We start from the raw sequence: 25,269 nt of genomic DNA, 5'->3' as shown, positions 1-25,269 counted from the left end.
CCACATCCTTGATTCCCCTAATATCTAAGTCTATTGCTCCCTGCCTTGAATTGTCTCAGCAACTGAACCTCCAGGGCCCACTAGAGTAGAAAATTTCCAAGATTTACCACCTCTGACTGAAGAAAATTCTTCTTGTCTCTTCCAACCCCTTATTTTTTGAAGGGTCTCAATCTGAAATGCCAACTGTCTACTTCCCTCCACAGATGCTGCCTGACCCGCTGAGTTCCTCTTGCATTTTTTTCATTGTTCCAGATTCCAATCTCCTCTATGCTCCTGATTCTAGACAATCCAAATAGGGGTAACATTATCTCTGCATCGACCCTGACAAGTCCAGTAAACATTTTTGTATGTTTCACTGAGATCATCTCTTGTGTTAGTACATTTAGGAAAGTCGGGGCACAGTCCAGTTATTCTCTGCTACCCTTCCAGCATCACACTGGTGAACCGTCACTGCATCGCCTCTGTTGGTTGGGAGCACGTTGGTGCATTTCTATTGCCAAAAAACAACATAACTTCTGCAGATTACCGTAGATTCCGGACTACAGAGCGCATCTGATTAAAAGCCGCTGGCTCTAATTTTAGAAATAAAATCATTTTTTTACTTGTAAAGGCCGCACCGGATTTTAGGCCGCACCGGATTTTCGGCCGCAGGTGTCCCACGTTGTAATATGAGATATTTACACAGAAAGATATTACACGTGAGGATTTTTTAACTTTTAATTAAATCCATATGGTAACAAAAACAAATACATATTGCAAATGCTTTTTTTCGAACCGTGCCCGTAACGCGGCTACTTTTAAATATACGTTGCGTATACTTCTTTACTGAACAACATTCCAATATCTCCTAACGACTGGTAAAAAATATATATACTGCAGCCTACCAGGAAAAGTTATTGATCGCCTTTAACTTAAAAGCAGCGTTCGCTCAGATCCAATGCCGCTCGCGTAATGCGCTCCCCCCCTCCTTTCCGTTTATCGCAAACGGCATTTTTCCCACAAGACGCGGCGAAACCGGGTGTGACGTCATAGCATCCCGCGATGTAGTACAGAAAACAAATATAGTTAAAACTCTTCTAACTTTAACTAGAAAATGAATTACTAAGCGAAAATATTATAAACTAAATAACTGCCATAAAGGCAGCACAATGCTTTTCTTCGAGTGTTTTCCATGTTGATGAGGGTGAGTACAAATGACTGATTTACAATAATTTAATTGTGAAAGTGCGCTTGATTTATCGTACAATTTCATTGGACCTCTGTGAACTACTCATCAATTTTATTGGTCTACTGTTATGAGGCAAAATGTTTACGAGGCGGCATGAAAAAAATCATGTATTAGCCGCTCCGTTTTAAAGGCCGCAAAGTTCAAAGCTGTTTAAAATGTGGGAAAAAAGTAGCGGCTTAAAATCCGGAATCTACGGTAGATTGTTTTAGACTGCAACACTTTAAAGATTAGCATTATTCATCACATCACATCAAAACATCAGAATATACAGTGGAATGTGTCTTACTGTGTCGACGACCAACACTGTCTGAAGATTGTGATGGGGCAGCCAGCAAATGTTGTCATATTTCCAGTGCCAATATAGCATACCCAAAACTCATTAACCCTAACTCTAAACATATGCCTTTGGCATGTGGGAAGAATCTGGAACACCCATTCTTTCACAGGGATCACGTACAAACTCTTTACAGACGGTAGCGGGAATCGAACCCCAATCGGTGATTACTGGACCCGCAAAGCAAGTGCACTAAGCACTACGCTACTGTAACATATTAACTGCTGGAGGAACTCAGCAGGTCCAGCAGCATCCGTAGAGGCAGCAGGATTGATGATATTTCAGGACCTGATGCTGGGTCTCGACCTTAAATGTCAACCCTCCACATGTGCTACTCGACCCTCTATATTCCTCCAACAGTTTGTTTTTCCTCTGCTCCATGTTGCAACATCTGCCTTCTCTCGTGCCTTCACTTTAAAGTGTGTTTTTACATCCCAGGTTGACAATGGCATGCACTGTAAATGATTTGCATCTCGTATTGCTGAATATCTAGGTATATGCTGGCCTCAGTGATGTATAGTCAGCTAAAGCTGATGAGTAAGCTCACCATCCTGACAACTGTTTTGCTTCTTCATCAACATGAATAGATTTCATGAGGGGGGTCTGGAGAACTTTGATTTGTTGCAACCTACCCCATGGACTTGAATCTTAAAGGATGCTTTTACGAACACTATATTGCCTTGTTCTCATTACAGAAACACACTCCGATGTATATGGAGCATGTGGGTAAGATAGACGCCATACCAATAGATAAGACCATAAGACATAGGAGCAGAATTTGGCCATTCAGCCCATCAAGTCTGCTTCGACCTAACTGATCAGGAAGTGATCAACTTTCGCCTTAAATATACACACGCACTTGGCCTCCACCGCAGTCTGTGGCAGAGCATTCCACAGATTTACTACTCTCTGGCTAAAAAATTCCTCCTTACCTCTGTTCAAATTTGAGGCTGTGCCTTCTAGTTCTAGATACCCCACACATGCACACAATCTAATCCTTTCAATATTCGGTAGGTTTCAATGAGATTCCCACACATTCTTCTAAAGATGTCAAGTGGAGAGGATCATCTTCTGGATTATTGCTGCAGGAAGACTCACGCTGCCTAAATTAACTGATGTATTAAGTATAAAAGTGGCTTCAGGGCTTAGATCCCATCTGTGGTTATCACTAATACCTCCATAAATACGAGAGATCTTTTGTTAAAATAACTGACAAAGGTGTAGAACGGGAACTTGTTTCAGCTGTCATCGCAACAAGCCCAATTAGCGTTCAAGGGCTGCAAATTCAGAAGTTTTTTATCCACCTTCACTCAGATGAAGGCACTTCTTCACGCAGAGGCTGGTGAGAGTGTGGAATGAGCTGCCAGCAGAAGTGCTGGACACGGGTCCGATTTCAACGTGTAAGAGAAGTTTGGATAAGTACATGGATGGGAGGCATATTGAGGGTTGATAGGACTAGGCAGAATGATAGGGTTGGTATTCTTGCTCCCAGCATAGAATAGATGGGCCAAAGGGGTTATTTCTGAGCTATTCTGCATGATGACATTGATGAATCTGTCCAAAATTGTTCCACTAGAATTAACTGTTGCTAATATAACCAATTAATGAAAGGTAGGAGTTCAGATTTCATTCTCAATGGGGGTTCTTGGATTTTCGACTTTGTTACAGTGTTGGTGAAAATAACTTCCATGGGTCAGTCCACCAGTATCCAAGCTGGTGGTCAGGTTGGACTGTGGGCTCTGATGGGGAATTGGAAGTCTGTGACGCGGCACTCAGTGCAAGGTGTTAGGAAGACAGTAGGAGAGTAGGGTTTTGTCCACAGGTCAAGGATTAGTGTTAGGCTCTAGCAGACTGGGGCAGGAGAATGTTGAGCTGTGTAAAAGAGTAAGGTTGTAGTGACGAGGCTGGGAGCAATAATGCCAACACTGATTATTTAATTCTGTGGGTGTTTAGCGTTTGTTGTCCTAGGAGAGAGCGGGAAGTAGCTGCCTGAAAGTAAAGCACGGTTTTAAATGGAGCCAGAGTCCAGGATTAGATCCCTCATTTACATCGATCCAGTGTCAGCTTGGAGTTGGGCGAAAAGATTCTTCATCTTTGTCTTCTGCCAGCAGAGTGATCACTGCAGCTCAGATCAGAGATGTGTGCTCCTGCGCAAATGGCACTTCTGTCCCCAGAGTTGTCACAGCGACTAAGCGTTGTTACAGGCAATCCCCGTAATTTGTGAAGTGAAGGTCCCAGGGATCCTCATAATCATTTGAAATGGGGAATTACTTAATTAGTTAAAAATGTAGGGGATGGTGAAGGTTTGATCTTTACCTCTGATTTAAATGTGGAAGACTGGCTTCAGCTCAGGCTGAAGGGCACTTCCTTCTCTTGTTTTATGTTTAAATATGGCACCACACACAAGGAAATCACATTTCAACAAAGAACCATTCAGAAAACCACCACCACTGATGACTTCCTCCTCCAGAGACCGATCCCCTCTCTTTTAGAAGGAATTAGTTTATTTATTGCAGATGTGTTCTGACTCCTAAGCTGAGTAAATCAGAAATGCATGAAGTTTATTAAAACAGATGATGTTGCAAGCTCTGCATGGACAGAAATCTGGGCAAGGTACAGGATTAATTGTTGCTACATGGTGCAGATACAACTAATTCTCCCAGTGATGGTGCAGGATTCTGGGGTTCTTAATGAGGTTAATTGTCAACAAAAGATAAGGACAATGCAGGGACTATGAACTCTTACATTTCACTATTTAACCAGTGTTGATTCTAGTGAGATAACTTTGGACAGATTCACTGGTGCCTTTATCTGAGATGTTTATCTAAATTATAAGAAATTCAGATCCTACCACCGATTCCCTGTGGCACGTCGCTCATTACAACCAGAAAAAGAGCCAGCTACACTAACTTCGTGTTTCATGAGAGTTAGCTAGTCTTCAATCTTTGCCAGTACATGAACTACTATGCCATGAAGTTTCTCTTGCAATAACCTTCATCACAGCATCTGATCAGGTGAGATTATTGGAAGGGGTTTGTGCAACTTTCTAAATGAAGTCTGAGGTAAGACATATTTGCAGATGTAGACCTTAAACCCTGAACAACACTGATAGTCTGCTGGCAACTTGTCTGGCAGGGATTGGCAAGACCACACTGGAAACACGTCTTCAGTACTGTGAGCTATTTGCTCTCTGGAGCTCTAGTCTTTATATGGCAGAGATTATACTAAAGTGTGCGGAGGGCATAATAGGGTATGAAGAGATATATTAGGTTAAGTGAGGATATTACATTAAACTCGGGCAAACAAAATATAATGTGGGAAAGTTTACAATCGTTCATTTTAGAAGGGTAAGCAAAAGGTAAAATGTAAATGATGAGAGATAGCATTGGAAACAATTCAGAGAAGGTTTACTAGATTAATGGCAAATTGTTGTTTGAAGAAAGATCGTAAGGCTAAGGTGGATAAACTGGAGTTTAGAAAACTGAGAGGTAGTCTTAGAGTTCTACAACACAGAAACCGATCCTTTGGATTAACTTGTCAAGGTGGACCAATTGCCCACTTGAGCTAATTCCATTGCCTGTATTTTGTCCATATCCACCTAAACATTCCCTATCCATGTACCTGTCCAATTGTGTTTTTAAGTATTGTAATAGTGCCCACTTCAACCGCTTCCTCTAGCAGCACATTCCATATATTTACCACCCTCTGGCCGAAGAAGTTGCCTCTTAAGTCCCTTTTAAATCTTTACCCTCTCAATATAGACCTATGCCCTCTAGCTTTAGATTCCCCAACTGTGGTTAAAAAAAAAGCCCTGTGACCATTCACTGCATCCATGCCCCTGATGATTTAACATATAGCAGTAAGGCCACCTAGAATCCAGGGAAAAAAGTGCAGCTTATCCTAATCTTCCAGTTCTGGCGATATCCCTCGTTGAAACACACAAGACCTTGATGGGTTTTAATGGGGCCGACATGGAGAGGATGTTACTTCTTGTGGGAGAACCTAGGACTCTAGGTTCTTGTTTGGAAATAACGCTCGCCCCATTTACGATAGAAACGAGGCTTCTTTTCCTCTTCGAGGACTATGAGTCTATGGAACTTTCTTCCTCAAAGGATGGCAGAAGTAAAGTATTTTAATGTTTATGTCAGAGGCAGGTGGATAAGTGTGGGGGTGGGGGTGATTGAAAGGATACTGTGGACAGATGAAAAGGTAGAGATGAGTTTACTATGAAATAGACATGTGAAGAGACTTAGTGACTTGATTTCTATGCTTGTCTATGAATGGTGTGAGATGACACTGAATGTGAGAGTCATAGATTCTGGAAGCAGGCCTTTTGGCCCAGCTCAACCTTGCCAACTCTGTTGCTCAGGGAGCTAGTTTAGTGTGACTCAAGGGCACTAAACCTCTCCTGTCTGTGCACTTTTGTGGTTGACTTCTGTACATTGCTAATGTGCAGTCTCCGTCTCTATTTCTGGCAGTTCATTCCAAGGACAGGATGCACTAGCTAAGTTTTTATTCTCTGGAACATAGGATTTTAAGGGGTGAACCTGATATAAGATTCTGAGATGCATAGATAGGATGGAGGCACATTGTCTTTTCTCCCATGGAGGGGCTACTAAAAACAAGGCCTAGGCTATAAACAGAGGCGGCAAGAAATTTTAGTGCCACTTTCAGAGGCAGCCTCCACACACAAAGATAAATTGGGCACATGATGTGGATATGGGGGAGTGGTATCTTAAGAAGTTCTGATTTTGCCCTTCTGCAATGTTCATGCTCAGGCAACCCCATGTTGTGTATTTAATATTTCCTTAGTATTAGAGTTATATACATATATAAAATGCCCTGGTTCACATCTTTACTGTTGTGCTGAAGGTATTTCATTCAGCAGCTCTGTAAGAGCTGTCTGTTCTGCTTTCAGCCTGTTTGGGTTATTGTTGAAGATAAGGGATGATGTGGAATATGTGCCATTCAATTCGTGGGAGGATTTCTTGGTGAGGGACAATAAAGATGGGCTTGAGGGTTTCTTTTGTTCAAGTGGGGATGAGGAGAGAAGATGCTGGGGAGAACCAGTCATAGCATACGATCAGTGGGAGACCCGTTTGTTCGAGACGATCGGAAGGTGGTGTGTGCTTTCACGTTGACTGAGGGCCCAGCGCATGAGCGACAGAGAAGTTCAAGATGAGCTCCAATGTGTGCACATTTGACTGTTTAATTAGAATGGGCCCCTTTCTTCTTGTTATTCTTCACTAACCCTTCAGTTAAGGTACATAAATATAATTCCATTAATTGTATGCAGTTTACTGTCTGATATCTTGTGGCATTAATTTGTAACAGGGTAGCAAATGACACAGCATCCACACAAACTGAGATTTGGGGTGGGATCAAGTACGACTCAATCTCATGAGTTTGTGGGGCCAGAGGTTGTCTTCCCTAGACTTATGCAGTCAAGGAAACCGGGGTGTTTCATAAATGTGTGTGTGTATGTGTATATGTATAGACACACACACACACACACACACACACACACACACACACACACACACACACACACACACACACACACACACACACACACACACACACACACACACGTGTGCTGGGTTGAGCGTTGAGCTAGCAACTCGGCCTCGTAAAAACAAGAAAGCCTGCTTAAAAAAATGCCGTCACGATGGCGTCCCGATGACTCCACTCGGAATTAAGGGCTTTCTTTTTCTATATGTATAAAAGCGCAAATTGTATCCATGTGATATGTGCATGGCTTGCTTAAAGTAAACTCGAAGTTAGACCTGTATTTCAGACCCCCACATCTTCGTTTGAATTATTTTAATGTTTTAAAGTTACAAAACATAACTTTGGCAACAAAGTATTTTTAAAATGAGCTTGTCGGCTATCAATCTGTAGAAGCACAGCGAGACATTTGAACGAAAATAGACACGGCTAGGAATGGCAAGTAAAAAAAAAAGTAGGTCAGCAAGTGCAGATACTGTCGAGTTAAGAAAAAGTAGTGCAGCACATGTTCTGTGGAAGGCAAGACACGATCAAGTTTATTTTAAAAAGAAAATCAGAAAATAGAAGCGTTCATGGGTTCATAAGGAATGAGTACCAGGTGATAATCATCATTAACAAAGCAGAAATGGCTAGCTATATCAGAAGGATTGACATGTTTGATTACACAAAGGATAACTGGAGTATGTAAACTGAGCTATTTCAACAATATTTTGAAGCAAATGAAATAGCCAATGAGAAATGTGTACCAGCTTTGGCTGAGTGCAGTAGGTTTAAAGGCGTTCAGTTTGCTTTGAAGTCTAATTGCTCAGGATCAGAATCAGGTTTAATATCACTGGCATATGTCATGAAATTCATTAACTTTGCAGCAGCAGTTCAACACAATACATGATAAATATAGAAAAAACTGAATTACAGTAAATGTATATATGTATATTAAATAGTTAAATTAAGATAAGTAGTGCAAAAACAGAAATTTAAAAAAAATTGTGAGGTAGTGTTCACGGGTTCAATGTCCATTTAGAAATCAGATGGCAAAAGGGAAGAAGCTATTCCTGAATCGCCTAGTACAGGGATTCCCAACCTGGGGTGCCCGCACCCCCAGGGGGTGTGAGATGGAATTTCAGAGGGTGCGACAAAGAGTGGCTTGTGTCCTTGAGTGACGAGTCACGAGTCATCACTCAGCCAGCTGCCAGCGTGCCTTGAGAAATGGTAGTAACGTTTGTCCCAAGCACACTCCAACTCATCACATTAGTGAGGTATGTCAATGATGGTGCTGTGAAGGAAGATTTCCTGTTTTGTAAAGATCTGAAAACAAACACAACTGTGAAGGATGTGATGCAGCTGGTGAAAGACTTCTTTGCCAAACATGATTTAGATATCAAAGTGATTGATTCTGTGTGCACTGATGGGGCACCTGCAATGTTTGGAAATAAATCTGGCTTTTCTGCATTGATGAAAAAGGAGATTCCAGACTTGCAAGTTACACATTGTTTTCTTCATCAGCATGCTTTGGCATCAAAAACATTACCTCCAAATTTGAAGAAAGTCCTTGATACTTGTGTAAAGATCATCAACTGGATCGGGGGCGTGCTTTGAACCATCGCATCTTCAAATCATTTTGTGAGGATCTGGGAAGTGAGCATTCAGTTTTGCTTTTCCACACAGAAGTCCGTTGGTTGTCACGAGGACAAGCTTTAACCCGCTTATTTGAACTGCGGGAAGAAATCAAAGTTTTTCTCGAGGAGCGTGAATGTGATCTGGTTGGGGCAATGGAATCACAGGAATTCGCCCAAATGCTGGCTTACTTAGCTGATATTTTCACTCGTATGAATGACCTGAGTGTTTCTCTTCAAGGAAAAGGGATAAACATATTGAAGGCTTGTGAAAAGTTGAATGCCTTCAAAGAAAAGTTATGTCTTTGGCGTCTAAGGATGGAAAGAGGCAGTCTCTCAAATTTTCCTTCACTAGAAGAGCTGGTTGATGATGCTGGATCCATAACTCCTACTGTGCATGAAGAAATTGTGGCTCATTTGGAAATACTGTCAGAATCATTTGATGGATATTTTGCTGCTGGAGACCTGAAGATTTCAGAAGAATAGATCATGAATCCATATTCCTACAATTTGGAGAAAATGTCAGATGATGAAGAGCTGAAGGAAGATCTTATTGATTTGCGGACAGATTGAGCTCTTGAAATGCAATTTGAAAGCAAGACTTTGGAGGAGTTTTGGTGTGCAGCACTGGATATGTTCCCAAGACTTGGTGGAAAAGCACTCCGTGTCCTCACTCCATTTGCAACAACATACTTGTGTGAATCTCGATTCAGTTCTCTTTTGTCAATCAAGACAAAATCTAGGAATCACCTGAATCCACAGGCAGACCTGCGGATCGCAGTCAGCAAGAAAGTTCCACGTTTTGACAAAATCATGAATGAGAAGCAGGAGCAAAGAAGTCATTGAATTTTATGTTCACAATTGGGATTGATCTTACTGTTTACAATTTTTTCTGAATAAATTGGAATCTAATTGCTCAATTTATATTTGCATTTTATGCACTGAGTTAAAAACTTATTTTTTTAAGTTCAACTTGTTCACCCGCGGTATTGTATGTGGTTCAAAAATTAGAAATTAGACTTCTTCATCTTCAAATGTGATATTACTTTTGTAGGGGGTGTGAACATTAATCAAACATTTCCTAGGGGTGTGGAGCATAGAAAAGGTTGGGGACTACTGGCCTAGTGTATGCCTTCAGACTTCTGTACCTCCTTCCCAATGGTAATAAAGAGAAGGGGGCATGTCCTGGGTGATGGGGGGTACTTAATAATGGAAGCTGCTTTTCTGAAGATGCCTTGGATACTATAGAGGCTAGTACCCATGACTGAGCTGACTAACTTTATAACTCTCTGCAGCTGACTTCGATCCTGTGCATTAGTAGCCCCCCCCCCCCCCAATACTAGACAGTGATGTAGCCAGTCAGAATGCTCTCCATAGTTTATCTGTAGATATTTTTAAGTGTTTTAGGTGACTAACCAAATCGCCTTAAACTCCTGATGAAATATAGCCACTTTTTGCCTCTGCATTGATACCTGGGATCAAGTTAGCTCCTCAGAGATATTGACACTCAGGAACTTGAAATTGCTCACCCTTCCCACTTCTGATCCCTCTATAAGGACTGGTGTGTGTTCCCTCGTCCTGCCATTTCTGAAGTCCACAATCAGCTCTTTGGCCTTACTGATGTTGAGTGCCAGGTTGTTGCTATGACACCACTCAACTAGCTGGTATATCTCACTCCAGTATGTCCATCTGAGATTCTGTCAACAATGGTTGTATCACCAGCAAGTTTATAGATGGCATTTGAGCTATACCTAGCCATACAGTCATGAGTATAGAGAGAGCAGAGCAGTGGGCTAAGCACACTTCCTTGAGGTGTGCCAGTATTGATCGTCAGTGAGGTGGATATGTTATTACCAATCCGCACAGATTCTGGTCTTCCAACCAAACCATCCAAAATGAGCTTTGCTGGTATTGTGAAAGTGGTGCAGGAACATTTAGAACTGAAGCCACTGTGATTGCAGAGCTCTTTAGGTTTCATAAGCGGAATCAAAGGAAGAGGAATCCAATTCAGTGTATGCACCTGAATTGAAGAGATTGTCTGACCATTCAGTAATGGCTTGATGATACACTAAGAGATCATTTAGTTTGTGTGGAATCAAAGTAGAAAGCATTCAAAAATAGCTACTAACTGAAGCACAATTTATGGTACATTTTAAAGAGCAGTTAAAATTGCTGTAGCAAAGGAAACCGCAGACAGAGATGCGATTGAGTTGCAGTCAGGAATAAAAGTGAGGTTGCACAAAATTGCAAGATCTAAACAGAAACCAGTCTGACTGTGGCAGAGGCTCACGTACACCAAATGCAGATTTAAGGGTGAGAGGAGTAAAAGATAAAAAGTCAAGTTGCAGCTTCAAAGAGAGTACAAATCTGCATGCTGTTGATGAAAATCTGAAAATGATGAGAGTGACACAGGACTGTGTAGCCTTGAGATTTGCAGTGTAAAAATTAACAGTTGACAAGCAGTATGACTTTTGCTAGAAGTTAACTGAAAATTAATTAAAATAGAATTGGACACTAGTTCAGCTGTTTCAGTCATTACACAAATGAACAGCATTTCAAAGATATTGAACAGAAGCCTGGAGATACCCAACTAAGAAATTATACTAGTGAAATAATAACTCCTGTGGGAATGACATCTGTAGCAGTGAAAACAACCAACAAGCCAAAGGCCAACCAACCAGCAACCAATAACCAACAAGCTTGTATGTGGTAAAAATAGGAGGGCCAGCACTGTAGGGACATGATTGACTGAGACAACTACAACTTGATTGGAGATCCATCCACCAATTGCATACTATATCCCTGCAGTGAAGCTAACTGAAAGCAAATTTTGAAAGGTACTGAATGATGCCAACACTGTCTGCATGCTGAACACCATGAACCACAAGTTTTTTCTTACAGTGTGTGGTGTGTGCACTGCCAATGCTGGTAGTGGAGTAGATATACTGTAAGAGTGGTATGTAAGAGGCTTTTAGGCAGACACAGGAATATGGAAGGAATGGAGGGACATTATATAGACAAATGGTTTAGTTTAGTTAGGTGTTTAATTAGTTCAGCACAACATCATGGGCCAAAGGGCATGTTCCTAGGTTGTGCTGTTCCCTGTTCTACTGTGAATGTTTTAAAATAGACACATTTAATGTGGGCCATTCACTTACAGCAGGAAAAAAGTGTACTTTGGAGAAGTGTTGCTTTTGTGACACCCCTAAACACCTCTTTCCTCTTTGACACAGAATCTTATGGCGAAGGCTCTCTACGACAACAAGGCAGAGACACCTGATGAGCTTGCGTTCCGTAAGGGTGAAATACTAACGGTGATAGAACAGAACATCAAGGGGGACGAAGGTTGGTGGCGGTGCTCCCTGCATGGCCGACAAGGCATTGTACCCGGAAATCGCCTGCAACTGCTCACTGGGTTGCAGTATGACAGCCCATCCCTGTACTCCCCTAACTGCTCGGCACTGCGCAGGCCACCTCAGCAAGATATTTACCAGATACCAACGATGCAGCATCATAGCTCACTGTCTGGGCTGGGAGACAATGACTACCAGGTACCATCAAGACCTCAGTCTTACGGTCCGCATTACCAAATGCCAGAGTCACCTGGCGAATACTGTTGGGACAGAGGACAGGCACCTCCACAACAGGTAAGGAAGGATTCGCTGATGCATTGTTATAGCATTAAAAATCTGGACTCAGTATGACCAGGCAAAGAAAGGTCTGATTCACTTGCCACGTAGACCAGTGTAGAAAGGGCTGATCTACAAACTAAGTAGTCACTAGGGAGTGTTTTCCCTGCAGCAGCAGTGGCTGAGGGGAGCTTGAGCAGCAGCCAATTGGAGTTCAGGATTCAGTCAAATAAAAATAAGGCCAGGGCAAGTGGCACAGCCATTGTTGGAGTGGGACCGTGTTAGAGTGGGGAGACCTTTGGCTTTGGCTCAACAGCCTCGGGTGATAACAGGCATGGGTGATGTACAGTATGTATCTGGTAAACTTTTTCTTGCTCATTCTTACTCTGTAAGTAAATAGTTAGGGGAGTGCGAATGGCTCCAGGAGCTGTGTCGTGTTCTTTGTGTGAGTTGTGGGAATTCTGGGAGACCTCCAGCCTCCCGGATAACCACACCTGCACCAGGTACACGGAGCTGCAGCTCCTCAGAGAACGTGTTAAAAGAACTGGAGCTGCAGCTCGATGACCTTCGGCTCATAAGGGGAACTGAGGAGATGATAGTTAGGAACAACAGGGATGTAGTCACCCCTAGGTTGCAGAAGGCAGTTGAGTGGGTGATTGTCAGGAGAGGGAAGGGAAATAGGCAACTGGTACAGAGTATCCCTTTGGCCAATCCTCTCAAGAACTAGTATACCATTTTGGATACTGTTGGGGGGGGGGGGCGGGGGGATGACCTACCTGGGAGATCTGCAGTGAATGGCTCTCTGGCACTGTGGCTCAGAACGGAAGGGGGAAGAAGAGGACTGCAGTGGTGACAGGAGATTCCATCAGTGGGCACATTAGAGAGACCCAGGTGCCAGGGTCACCGACATCTCGGATTGTGTCCACGATGTTCTAAATGGGAAGGGTGAGCTGCCAGAGGTCCTGGTACAAATTGGTATCGATGATATGGGAAGGAAGTTAGAGGAGATCCTAGAGAGAGAATTTAGAGAGCTCAGTAGAAAGCTGAGAAGAAAGACCTCTGGGGTAACAATCTATTGCTGCCTGTGCCACGTGCCAGTGAGGGCAAGAATAGGATGATTTGGCAGGTGAATGCGTTGCTGGGGAACTGGTACAGGGTTTCAGATTTATGGGTCATTGGGATCTCTTCTGGGGAAGGTATGACCTGTAGAAAAAGGGACAGGCTACACCTGAACCTGAGGGGTCCAATATACTTGCAGACAGGTTTGCTAGATTTGTTGGGGAGTGTTTAATTTGGCAGGGGTATGGGAACAGGAGAGAGAGGGCTGAGGAAAGGGATGCTGGTTTACAAGCAGATGTAGTTGTAACTGAGACTCAGGAGGGATTGGCAGATGATAGCGCAAAATAAATTTCAGTCAGAGGGATGGGTTGCAGTGTACCGGGGGGGGGGGCAAAATTGAAAAGGGTGACAAATACAGGACTGAAGGTGTTATATTTGAATGCACTCAGTATATGGAATAAAGCAGATGATCTTGGAGCACAGTTGGTAGGTATGACCTTGTGGGTATGGTGGAGTCATGGCTGAAAGCTGATTGTAGTTGGAAGCTTAATATCCAAGAATACACAATCTATTGAAAGGATAGACTGCTAGCCAGAGGAGGAGGACTGGCTCTGCTGGTGAAAAATAAAGTCCTTAGGAAGAGGTAACATAGGATCGGAAGATTGAATCCTCAAGGGCAGAGTTAAGAAACTGCAAGGGTAGGAAGACCTTTATGGGAGTTATTTTCAGACCTTTGAACTGCAGCCAGGATGTGGTCTACAAATTACAGCAGGAGGTAGAAAAAGCATGTCATAAAGGCAATGTTGTGGAGGATTTCAACAGGCAGATAGATTGGGGAAAATCAGTAGATGCTGGATCCCACGAGGAAGAATTTGTGCAATGCCTATGAGATGGCTTTTTACAGCAGCTTGTGGTTGAGCCCACTAGGGGATCAACAGTTCTGAACTGGGTGCTGTGTAATAACTGGATATGATTAGGGAGTTTGAGGTAGTGGAAACCGTAGGGGCCTGTGACCATAATATGATAGAATTCACCCTGCAATTTGAGAGGGAGAAGCTAAAGTCAGATATATCAGTATTACAGTGAAGTAAAGGGAATTACAGAGGCATGAGAGAGGAGCTGGACAAAGTTGATTGGCAGGGAACTCTAGCAGGGTGCAGAGTATCAATGGCTGGAGTGTCTGTAAGCAATTTAGAAGGAAGAAGTGTTCTAAAGGCAGGATAATGCAACCATGGCTGACAAGGGAAGTCAAAACCAACATAAAAGCAAAAGAGAGGGCATATAATAGAGCAAAAATTAGTGGGAAGTTAGAAGACTGTGAATTCTTAAAAGCCAACAGAAGGTAACTAAAAATACACACAGGAAGAAAAGATGAAATAAACGAGCCAATAATATCAAAAATGATACCAAAAGTTTTTTTTTTAGATATATAAAGAGTAAAAGAGAGGCAAGACTAGATATTGGACTTCTGGAAAATGATGCTGGAGAGATAGTAATGGGGGGGGGACAAGGGAATGGTGAACCAACTGAATAAATATTTTGCATCAATTTTCACTGTGGAAGGCACTGGTGGTATGTTGGATGTTCGAGAGTGTCAGGAGGCAGATGTAAGTACTGGAGTGCTGATGCTATTACTTGGGAGATGGTGTTTGGGAAACTGAAAGGTCTGAAGGTAGATAAGTCACCTGGAACTGATGGACAACATCCAGGGGTTCTAAAAGAGGTGGCTGAAGCAAATTGTGGAGGCATTGGTAATGATCTTTCAAGAATCAATAGAGTCCGGCATGGTTCCAAAGGACTAGAAAATTGCAAATGTCACTCCACTCTTCAAAAAGGAAGGGAGGAAGAATAAAAGGAATTATAGGCCAGTTAGTCTGACTTCAGTGGTTGGGAAGATGTTGGAGTCGATTGTTAAGTATGTGAATTTGGGGTACTTGGAGGCACATTGCAAAATAGGCCAAAGTCAACATGGTTCCCTTAAGGGGAAAATCTTGCCTGACAAATCTGTTGGAATTCTTTCAAGAAATAACAAGCAGAATGGACAAAGGAGAATCAGTGGAATGTTGTGTGTATGGATTTTCAGAAGGCCTTTGACAAAATATCACACTTGAGGCTGCTAAAGAAGTTAAGAGCCCATATGAGCATGGACAGAGCACTGGCTGATTGGCAGGAGGCAAAGAGTGAGTGTAAATTGATCCTTTTCAGATTGGCTGCCGATGACTAGTGGTGTTCCACAGGGATCAATGTTGGGTCTGCTTCGTTTTACATTGTATGTCAATGATTTGGATGATGGAATTGATGGCTTTGTGGTGTGGCCAAGTTTGCAGACCATACGAAGACAGATGGAGAGGCAGGAGGTGTTAAGGAAGCAGAGTGGCTGCAGAAGGACTTAGATCAGGAGAATGGGCAAAGTGGTGGCAGATGGAATATCGTGTCAGGAAGTGTATAGGCATGCACTTCGGTAGAAGGAATAAAAGAGTAGAGTAGTCTATTTAGTAAACACAGAGAAAAAAATCGCAGGTGCAAAGGGATTTGTGGAGGATTCCCTAAAGATTAATTTGCAGGTTGAATCAGTGGTGAGGAAGGTGAATTCAATGTTGCCGTTCATTTTACAAAGATTAGAATATAAAAGCAAGGATGTAATGCTGAGGCTGTACAAGGCACTGGTAAGGCCTCATGGAGTATTATGAGCAATTTTGGGCTCCTTATTTAAAAAAGAATGTGAGTTGAGAAGAGATTTGCGAAATTGATTCTGGGAATGAAAGGCTTATCATATGAGCAGTGATTGAATGCTTTGGGCCTGTACTTCCTGGAATTTATAATAATGAAGGGCTATCTTACTGAAGCCTAGCTAATGCTGAAAGGCCTAGAAAGAGTGGATAGGAAGAGGATGTTTCCTTTGGTGGGGGAGTCTAGGACCAAAGGGCACAGCCTCAAAATAGAGGGACATCCATTTAGAATGGGAATGAGGAGGAATTTCTTTAGCCAGAGAGTGGTAAATCTGTGGAATTCATTGCCACAGGCAACTGTGGAGACCAAGTCACTGGGTGCATTTGAGGTGAAGGTTGAAGGTTAATCAGGTCGTGAAAGGTTATGGGGAGAAGTCAGAACAATGGGGTTAAGAGGGAAATGGATCAGCCATGATGAAATGGTAGTGCAGACTCGAAGGACCGAATGGCCTAATTCTGCTCCTACGTCTTATGGTCGTGTCTGCTTCACCATTCAATAATGTCATGGTCTTACAAAAGTTTATAAAATTATGAGGGGCACAGATAGACTGAACAGAGGGTGTTTCCAGGGTAGGGGAGTCTAAAACTTGAGGGCATAGGTTTAAGGTGAGAGAGGAGACATTTTTAAGGGATCTTGGGAGCAACTTTTCCCACGCAGAGGGTGGTGGTATAAGGAACAAGCTATCAGAGATTGGGGTACAGTCACAACATTTAAAAGACATTTGGAGAGGAACATGGAATAAGAAAGGGATCAGGGCAAAGGGGATTCGACTACACAGGATTTTGTTTTGTCATGGACAATTAGGCAGAAGAAAACAAGAATGCAGCACTGTGTCTGAAATTCATTGCTTATTAGCAGCATCGGAGTTTTTGATCCAGTGTGACCCAGAAACTGGTGTTGGTATTGAAGGTGAGGGGTGTACTTTTAGGCTACATGATGGTATTGACTGACAGGTGAGAAGATTGTAGAGTAAGTAGTAACTGCTTCAGAAACAGGCCATTCGACCTGACTGGTCCATGCTGACAAGATTTCTTACCAAGCAAGTCTCATTTGCTTGTGTATGGCCTAAATGTCTCTAAGCCTTTTGTGTCCAGGGACCTGCTCGACTTTCTGTAAGATGCTGGTAATGTATCTGTATCAGTCACTTACTCATTCCAGGTAGCGACCATCATCTTGGTGGAAGAATTGCTCCTCAGCTTCCTATTAAATCTCTTCCTTCTCACCTTAATCCTATGTCCTCTAGTTCTTAATTTCCCCACCATGGAATAAAGATGGTCACCTTCATGACTTTATACACCTCCATAAGATGCTGCCTGATTCTCCTGCACTCCAATGAATAAATCTCACCTTCTCTCTGTCACTCAGTGCCTTGAGTCCTTGTAAATCTCCTCAGCACTCTTTCCATCTTAATCATATATTTCCTATTCCGTGGTGAGCTAAACTGAACACAATATAACAAATGTCGTCTCACCAACATCTTGTACAGCTGCAGATTAATATTCCAGCTTCAGTGCCCAGACTGATAAAGGCCAGCATGTCAAAAGCCTTCTTTTCCCCGTCTGCCTGTACTCCTAGATCCCTCTGTTCCACAACTCTCCCAGGGCCCCGTTACAGTCATTCTACTGAGCCTTCAGACAGAAGGGGTCCTATACTGGTGAATGTGGGAAGCCACCTATAATGAAAGGCTGTGAAGGGGATGTTTCAGAATAGAGCGACGTCCTTTTAAAATGGAGATGAGGAGGAATTTCTTTAGCCGGAGAGTGGTGAATCTGTGGAATTCTTTGCCACAGGCAGCCATGGAAGCCAAGTCTTTATGTATATTTAAGGCAGAGGTCAATTGATTCTTGATTGGGCAGGGCATGAAGAGATACAGGGCAAGGCAGGAGATTGGGCCTGAGAGGAAAATTGTATCAGCCATGATGAAATGGCGTATCAGACTCGATGGGCCAAATGGCCTAATTCTGCTCCTATATCTTCTGGTCTTAAGGGAAAAGTTAAAAATGTGACACAGGTAACTTTAAACCTTTTAAACAGGCAGGGAAACAACAACCCAGCAACTTGCTTATTCTGTCAGGTCTTGCTCCCTCCCCCACAACTCTTGCATTCACTTATGCAGCAACAGCAGAGCTGTGGTCCATTAAAGGTCAGCAGTGAGAGGAAAGAAACACAGAGAGACCATCCTTCGAAATGTTCCCTAGCTTTTACCTCAGCCTCACGCAGACACAGCCACCTTCCTCTTCCCACACATGTCGATGATTGCTAACATGCTTAAACGTGTTGGGGAATATGTACCAGAACTGCAGTGTCCTGGGAGACACTTTCTTATTGGAATGGGTGTGTGGGATTACAAGAATGGTGTCTAATGAGACTCTGGCAGGAAGATTGCATATCTGGAAATTATTGAAGGAGATTTCTTTGAAATAGTTTCTCACAAGTTACACACTTTCCGGCCAGTACAAACAATGAATAGCTGGATCTTTCCGAGATGAACATCTGTATGAATATTTCTCTTGGTTGATGACAAGTCGGCAGGGTTTCATCAGGAAATGATCACCAGTATGATCTACATTGCATGATTTGTACATAAATGCCGATTTAACTAATTACGGGACAATTTACAGGGGTGTCAAACTCATTTTAGGTCACGGGCCGGATTGAGCAAAATGCAGCTTCATGCGGGCCGGATCAATCGGACGCGTGCGAACGCAGCTTTCGTTGCCTCTGTTTTTTCAGCCTGCTCTCATGTGTCTCAGTCTCTGCTATAACTACAAAGTGTTTCACTTTACAAATTCCGTTTCTAATGAAGAAGACTGCCGAGCAAGACTGCCGAAAAACACTAAAAACCCTGAAAACCTGGTACCTGAATAAACTCAGCATTAGCCATATCATACGCCATAGGCGCTTCGATTACTGGGGCCAGCTTTAATAGTAATTAGATATTATCTCGCAGGCCAAAGATAATTCCACCGCGGGCCGGATTTGGCCCGCGGGCCTTGAGTTTGACATATATGATTTACAATGACCAATTAACCTATCAACTGGTACATCTTTGGACTGTGGGAGGAGATCAGAGCACCTGGAGGAAACCCATGCAGACACGGGGAGAATGTACAAACTCCTTACAGACAGTGGCAGCAATTGAACCCAGGTCACTGGCACTGCAAATCCTTGTGGTAACCTCTACACTAGTGTGCCACCCCACTCTGTAAGCTAGAGATGTGCATGAAAATGCCAGATCAGCAGTTTTTGAGATACCCAAACCACCCAATCTGGCATTCCATGATCAAAGTCACTTTGATCTCATTCTGACCGTAAGACTTTAAGATACAAGAACAGAATCATGCCATTTGGCCCATCGAGTCTGCTCTGCCATTCCATCATGGCTGATTTAATATCCATCTCAACCCCATTCTCCATTCTCCCCGTAACCTTTATTGCCCTGATTAATCAAGAACCTATCAATCTTAAATATTCCCAATGACTTGGCCTCCACAGCTGTCTGTGGCAATGATTTCCACAGATTCACCACCCCCGGCTAAAGAAATTTTTCCTCATCTCTGTTCTAAATGGATGTCCCTCAAATCTGAGGCTGTGCCCTGTGGTCCTAGTATTCCCTCTAGGAAACATCTCCCCATCTACTCTGTCTAGGCCTTTCAATATTTGATTGGTTTCAATGAGATCCCTCCTCATTCTTCTAAACTCCAGTGAGTACAGGCCCAGAGCCGCAAACGCTCCTCATATGTTAGCCCCTTCATTCCTGGGATTATTCTCATGAACCTTGCCTCCACCCTTTCCAATGCCAATACATCTTTTCTCAGATAAAGGGCCCAAAACTGCTGACATTACTCCACAAGTGAGGTTTGACCAATGACTGATAAAGCCTTAGCGTTACATCCTTGCTTTTTGTACTGTTGTCCTCTGGAAATGAATGCTAACATTACATTTGCCTTCCTTACCACCGACTCAACCTGCAAATTAACCTTTAGGGAATCTTTCCACTTCTGATTTTTGAATTTTCTTTCTGTCCAGAAAATAGCCCACACCTTTATTCCTCCTGCTGAAGTGCACGGTCATGCATTTTCCTACACTACATTTAATCTGCCACTTATTTTGCCCATTCCCCCAATATGTCTAAGTCGTTCTTCAGTTTCCCTGCTTACTCAACACTACCTGCCCCTCTACCTATCTTTGTATCATCTGCAAACTTGGCCACAAAGCCATTAATGCCATCATCCGAATCACTGACAGATAATGTGAAACTAAGTGGTCCAAATACCAACCTGTGGCATACTACTATTCACCAGCAGCAAACCAGAAAAGGCTCCCTTTATTCCCAATCTTTGCTTCATGCCAGTCAGCCAATCTCCTATCCATGCTAGTACCTTTCCAGTCTTTATTTATTGGAAAAAAACTTTGTAATCCTTTTTACATTATTGGCCAGCTTGCCTTCATATTTCTCTTTATGACTTTTTTAGTTGCATTCTGTTGGATTTTAAAAACTCCCTAATCCTCTACCTTTCCACTAATTTTTGCTATATTGTATGCCCTCTCTTTTGCTTCTGTTTTCCCCTTTGACTTCCTTGTCAGCTACGGTTGCCCCATCCTCCCTCTAGAATACTTCATCTTAGGGATGTACCTTTCCTGCGCCTTCGAGTTTCCCCCTGTAACGTCTGGCATTGCTGTTCTGCTGTCACCTGTTCCAGTCAACTACGACCAGCTCCTCTCTCATGCACCCGCAACTCCCCTTACTCCAATGTTATACCGATACATCTGATTTAGCTTCTCTTTCTCAAACTGCAGGGTGAGTCCAATCACTGCCTGCTAAGGGTTCCTTTACCTTAAGCTCCCTAATCAAATCCCACTGATCCAGAGTTACCATTGCCCTGGTGGGCTCAACCTCAAGCTGCTCTAAAAAGTCATCTCGTAGGCATTCTCCAAATTTCCTTTCCTGGGATCCAGCACCAACCTGATCTACTGCAGAGTGAGATCCCCCATGATTACTACAACATTGCCCTTTTTGCAATCTTTTTCTATCTCCCATTGTCCTGGATAATGTTCGGAAGCTTGTAAATAACTCCCATCAGGATATTTTTACACTTGCAGTATCTTGCCTCTATCCACAAGGATTCTACATCTCCTGATCCTATGTCAACTCTTTCTAAGGATTTATTTAATTTTTTACCAACAGAGCCACACCACCTGCCTCTGTATACCTGCCCGTCCTTTCAATGCAATGTGTCTCCTTGGATGTTAAGCTCCCAACAATGATCTTCTTTCAGCCACAACCCATTAATGCTCAAATCGTCATAACTAACTGCAATACAAGATCATCTACCTTATTCTGTATATTGTGTACATTCAAATGTATCACCTTCAGTCCTGTATTCACCACCCTTTTTGATTATGGCCCTGTGTTAACTCATTCCACTGACTGCAGTTCAGTCCTATCATCTGCCTGTCCTTCCTCACAGCCTCACTGCACACTGCATCTAGTTGTATGCCGACTGCCCCATCATCAGCCTTGTCACTCCGATTCCAATTCCCCTGCCAAATTTGTTTAAGCCCTGCCCAACAGCTGTAGCAAACCTGCCTTCCTGGACATTGCCCCCCCCCCCCCCCCTTGGGTTCAGGTATAAACCATACTTTTTGTACAGGTTATACCTTCCCCAGAAGAGATCCCATTGATCCATAAATCTGAAGCCCCCCCGCCCCGTACCAGTTCTTCAGCCATGCATTCGTCTGCTAAATCATCCTATTCTTATGGTCACCGGCATGTGGCACAGACAGCAATCCAGTGATTACTACTACTGGATTATTTTTTCAGCTGTCTGCTTAACTGCCTATAGTCTCTCTTAAGGACTTCTTCCATTTTCCTACCTATGTTGCTGGCACCAATATGTACCATGGCTTTCAGCTGTCCACCCTTCTCCTTTAGAATGCCATTGACACAAACCGAGACAAACCTGACTGGCACCTGGGAGGCATTGGGATACCATCTGGGTGTCTCTTTCTCATGCATCAAATTTGCTTTCTGCTCCACCCCTCTAAGGCTCTATCACTACCGCACTCTGAACCAGAGATCCAGACTCAGTGCCAGAGACCAGATTGCTGCAGCTTCCCCTGGTAGGTAGAACCAAAAGTAGTATCCTTATTGAGCCACTCTGCACTAGCTGTCTATTCCCTAGCCTTCTGACAGTTACCCACATTCTGGCCTCCTGCAACTTAGGGGTGACCGCCTCCCTTTAGCTCTGATCTATCACCACCTCATTTTCCCGTATGAGACAGAAGTAATTGAGGTGCAGCTCTATTTCCTTAACACATTCTCTCAGGAGCTGTAGCTCGATGCAGTTATGCAGATGTAGTTATCGGGGAGACTAAAGGTCTCTCAGAGTTCCCACAAATCATACAAAGAACATAACACTACCTGCAGACCTATCCTCAATGCACTAGCTATGTAGCAGTAAAAAAAACATTCTAGAAACTTACTTAGAACCCACGCCTGTTGTCGCCTAAGCCTGTTGAGCCAAAGCTGGGCCACTCTATCACTGCCCCACTCCAACAATAGCCGCTCCACCTACAGTTCTTTTCTTTTTATTAGTCCTGCACTGATTGCAGCCCACCAAAAAAAAAAATTCTTCCCCGTTTTGCTGTTTGGTCTGCAGAGCAACTGAATCTCTTGAGCATGTCTGCATGCTTTTATGCATTGAGTTGCTGCCACACGATTGGCTAATTATATATTTGTATTGACATACAGCTGTGCCCGATAAAGAGCTGTAAATTTGTTACAACTTTGCGCCATTTCCTCATCTATCATTTTATCTAGTTGATGTTCCCTAATCCACGTTAATCAACTGTGTGTTAGAATCTGCTTTTATAAACATTTCAAACAAATTCTGATATTCTTTTCACACTCACAGGTAAGATGTGAAATTCTATCATGTTACAATCACTATTTTCCAGAGTACTTGTTACCATTTGATCATGAAATAATTGGGTAGCCTCACACATGATCAGATCAACAAATAGCCTGTATCCTAGTTGGATCCCAATTATATTGCTCTAAGAATTCACATTGAATATTCTCAATTAATTCCATTTGAAAATTCTGCTAAAATATAGAATCAACTACTATGATAACAATATGATTCAAAAACTTTGACAACAAATCCATTCAAACCCCTCCCCAGTAACAAAAAATCTAATCAAAATGACAGGACCAAATTTATCTAAACTCCCAGAAACAAATACATTCAATAACTTAGTAAGAAATCCATTCGGAAACCCCAGTAACAGTTCAAAGTTCACAGCAAATACATTATAAAAGTACATGAAAGTCACCATAAATAACCCCGAGATTCATTTCCTTGTGGGCATTCACAATAAATACAAAAAGCACAATAGAATCAATGCAAAAGTACACACTACAAGACGGACAACCAACCAATGTTCAAAAGGCAACAAACTGTGCAAATAACAAAAATAAATAAATAAATAAACAAATAAGCAATATATATTGAGAACATGAGATGAAGAGTCCATAGGTCATGGAGTCAGTTCATTGTTGGGATGAGTGAAGTTGAGTGAAGTTAACTGCTCTGGTTCAAGAACCTGATGGTTGAGAGGTAATAACTGTTCCTGAACCTGGTGGTGTGGGTCCTGAGGCTCCTGTACCTTCTTCCTGATGGTAGCAGTGAGAAGAGAGCATGGCCTGGATGGTGGATGTCCCTGATGATAGATGCTGCTTTCCTGCGACAGCACTCCATGTAGATGTGATTAGTGGTAGGGAGGGCTTGGGCTGTATTTACTACTTTTTGTAGGATTCTCCATTCAAGGACGTTGGTGTTTCCATACCAGGCCTTGATGCAACCAGTCAACATACTCTCCACCATATATCGATAGAAGTTTGACAACATTTTAGGTTACATGTCGAATCCTGGCAAACTTCTTAGAAAGTAGAAAGCCATGCCTTCTTTGTACTGGTCCTTCCATGCTGAACCCTGGACAGGTTCTCTGAAATGATAACACTGAGGAATTTAAAGTTACTGACCCTCTCCACCTCGGATCCCCTGATGAGGACTGGCTCATGGACCTCGGGTTTCCTCCTACTGTATTCAATAATCAGCTCCTTGGTTTTGCTGACGTTGAGTGAGAGTTATTCTGTGGCAACATTCAACCAGATGTTCAGTGTCTCTCCCATATGCTGATTCGTCACCTCTTTTCATTTGGTCAAAGTCAGCAAACTTAAATATAGTATTGGAGCTGTGTTTAGCCTCACAGTCATAAGTATAGAGTGAGCAGAGCAGGGGCTAAGCACATAGACTTGTGATGCACTCATGCTGCTGGAGATTGTGGAGGAGATATTTTTACCACTGTGAACTGACTGGGGTCTGCAAGTGAGGAAATTAAGGATTCAGTTGCACAAAGAAGTACTGAGGCCAAGGTCTTGATTAGTTTTGAGGGGATGATAATATGGAATGCTGATCTGTAGTAAATGAAGAGCATTCTGATGTAGGTACACACCTTCACTGTCCAGACGTTCCAGGGGTGAGTGAAGAGCCAATGAAATGGCATCTGCTGTGGACCTGCTGTGATGGTAGACAAATTAGAGGAGATCCAAGCCATTTCTCAGGCAGGAGTTGATTTTTTTAGGATCAACTTCTCAGAGCACATCATCACAGTGGATGTAAGTGGACAATAGTCATTGACACACGTTACCATGTTCTTCTTGGACACCAGTGTGATTGAAGGTGGCTTAAAGGAGGTAGGCACCTCAGATTGCTGAAACTAGAGGTTAAAGATATTAGTGAGCACTCCATTTGATCAGCCAAGTGTTTTCCGTATGTTCACCCTGCTGAAGGACATTCTCACATTGGCCTCTGAGACGGAAATACAGGGTCACTGGGGGCTGTGGGAGTTCGTGAAGGTGCCTCCATGTTGTGTTGGTCAAAGTGAGCAGAAACGGCATTGAGCCCACCTGGGAGCGAAGTCCTGTTGTCACCTATGTCGACTGGTTTTACTTTGTAGGAGGTAATAGTATTCAAGCCCTGCCACAGCTGTTAAGCATCCTTCTACAATTCCAGTTTGGTCCGAAATTTCCACTTTGCATGTGAGATGGCTTTCGAAAGATTGTATCTGGACCTCTTGTTTTCTACTTAGTCACCAGACCTC

At 42.9% G+C, this 25,269-nt stretch overlaps 1 protein-coding gene across 4 annotated transcripts in view; it reads left to right on the top strand.

Annotated features, from left to right (window-relative positions):
- Positions 1 to 25,269, top strand: part of LOC140735888 (cas scaffolding protein family member 4-like) — a 138,530-nt gene that overhangs the window by 77,785 nt on the left and 35,476 nt on the right. For all 4 annotated transcript variants that reach the window (XM_073061464.1, XM_073061466.1, XM_073061465.1 and 1 more), the window contains exon 2: positions 11,917 to 12,330. In XM_073061464.1, the coding sequence (XP_072917565.1) occupies positions 11,917 to 12,330 (414 nt within the window). The remainder of the gene's footprint in view (positions 1 to 11,916; positions 12,331 to 25,269) is intronic.

Source organism: Hemitrygon akajei, chromosome 11 (genome assembly GCF_048418815.1).
Source record: "Hemitrygon akajei chromosome 11, sHemAka1.3, whole genome shotgun sequence".
NCBI classification, from domain to species: domain Eukaryota; kingdom Metazoa; phylum Chordata; class Chondrichthyes; order Myliobatiformes; family Dasyatidae; genus Hemitrygon; species Hemitrygon akajei.
This window is presented reverse-complemented; position numbering and strand designations above follow the sequence as displayed.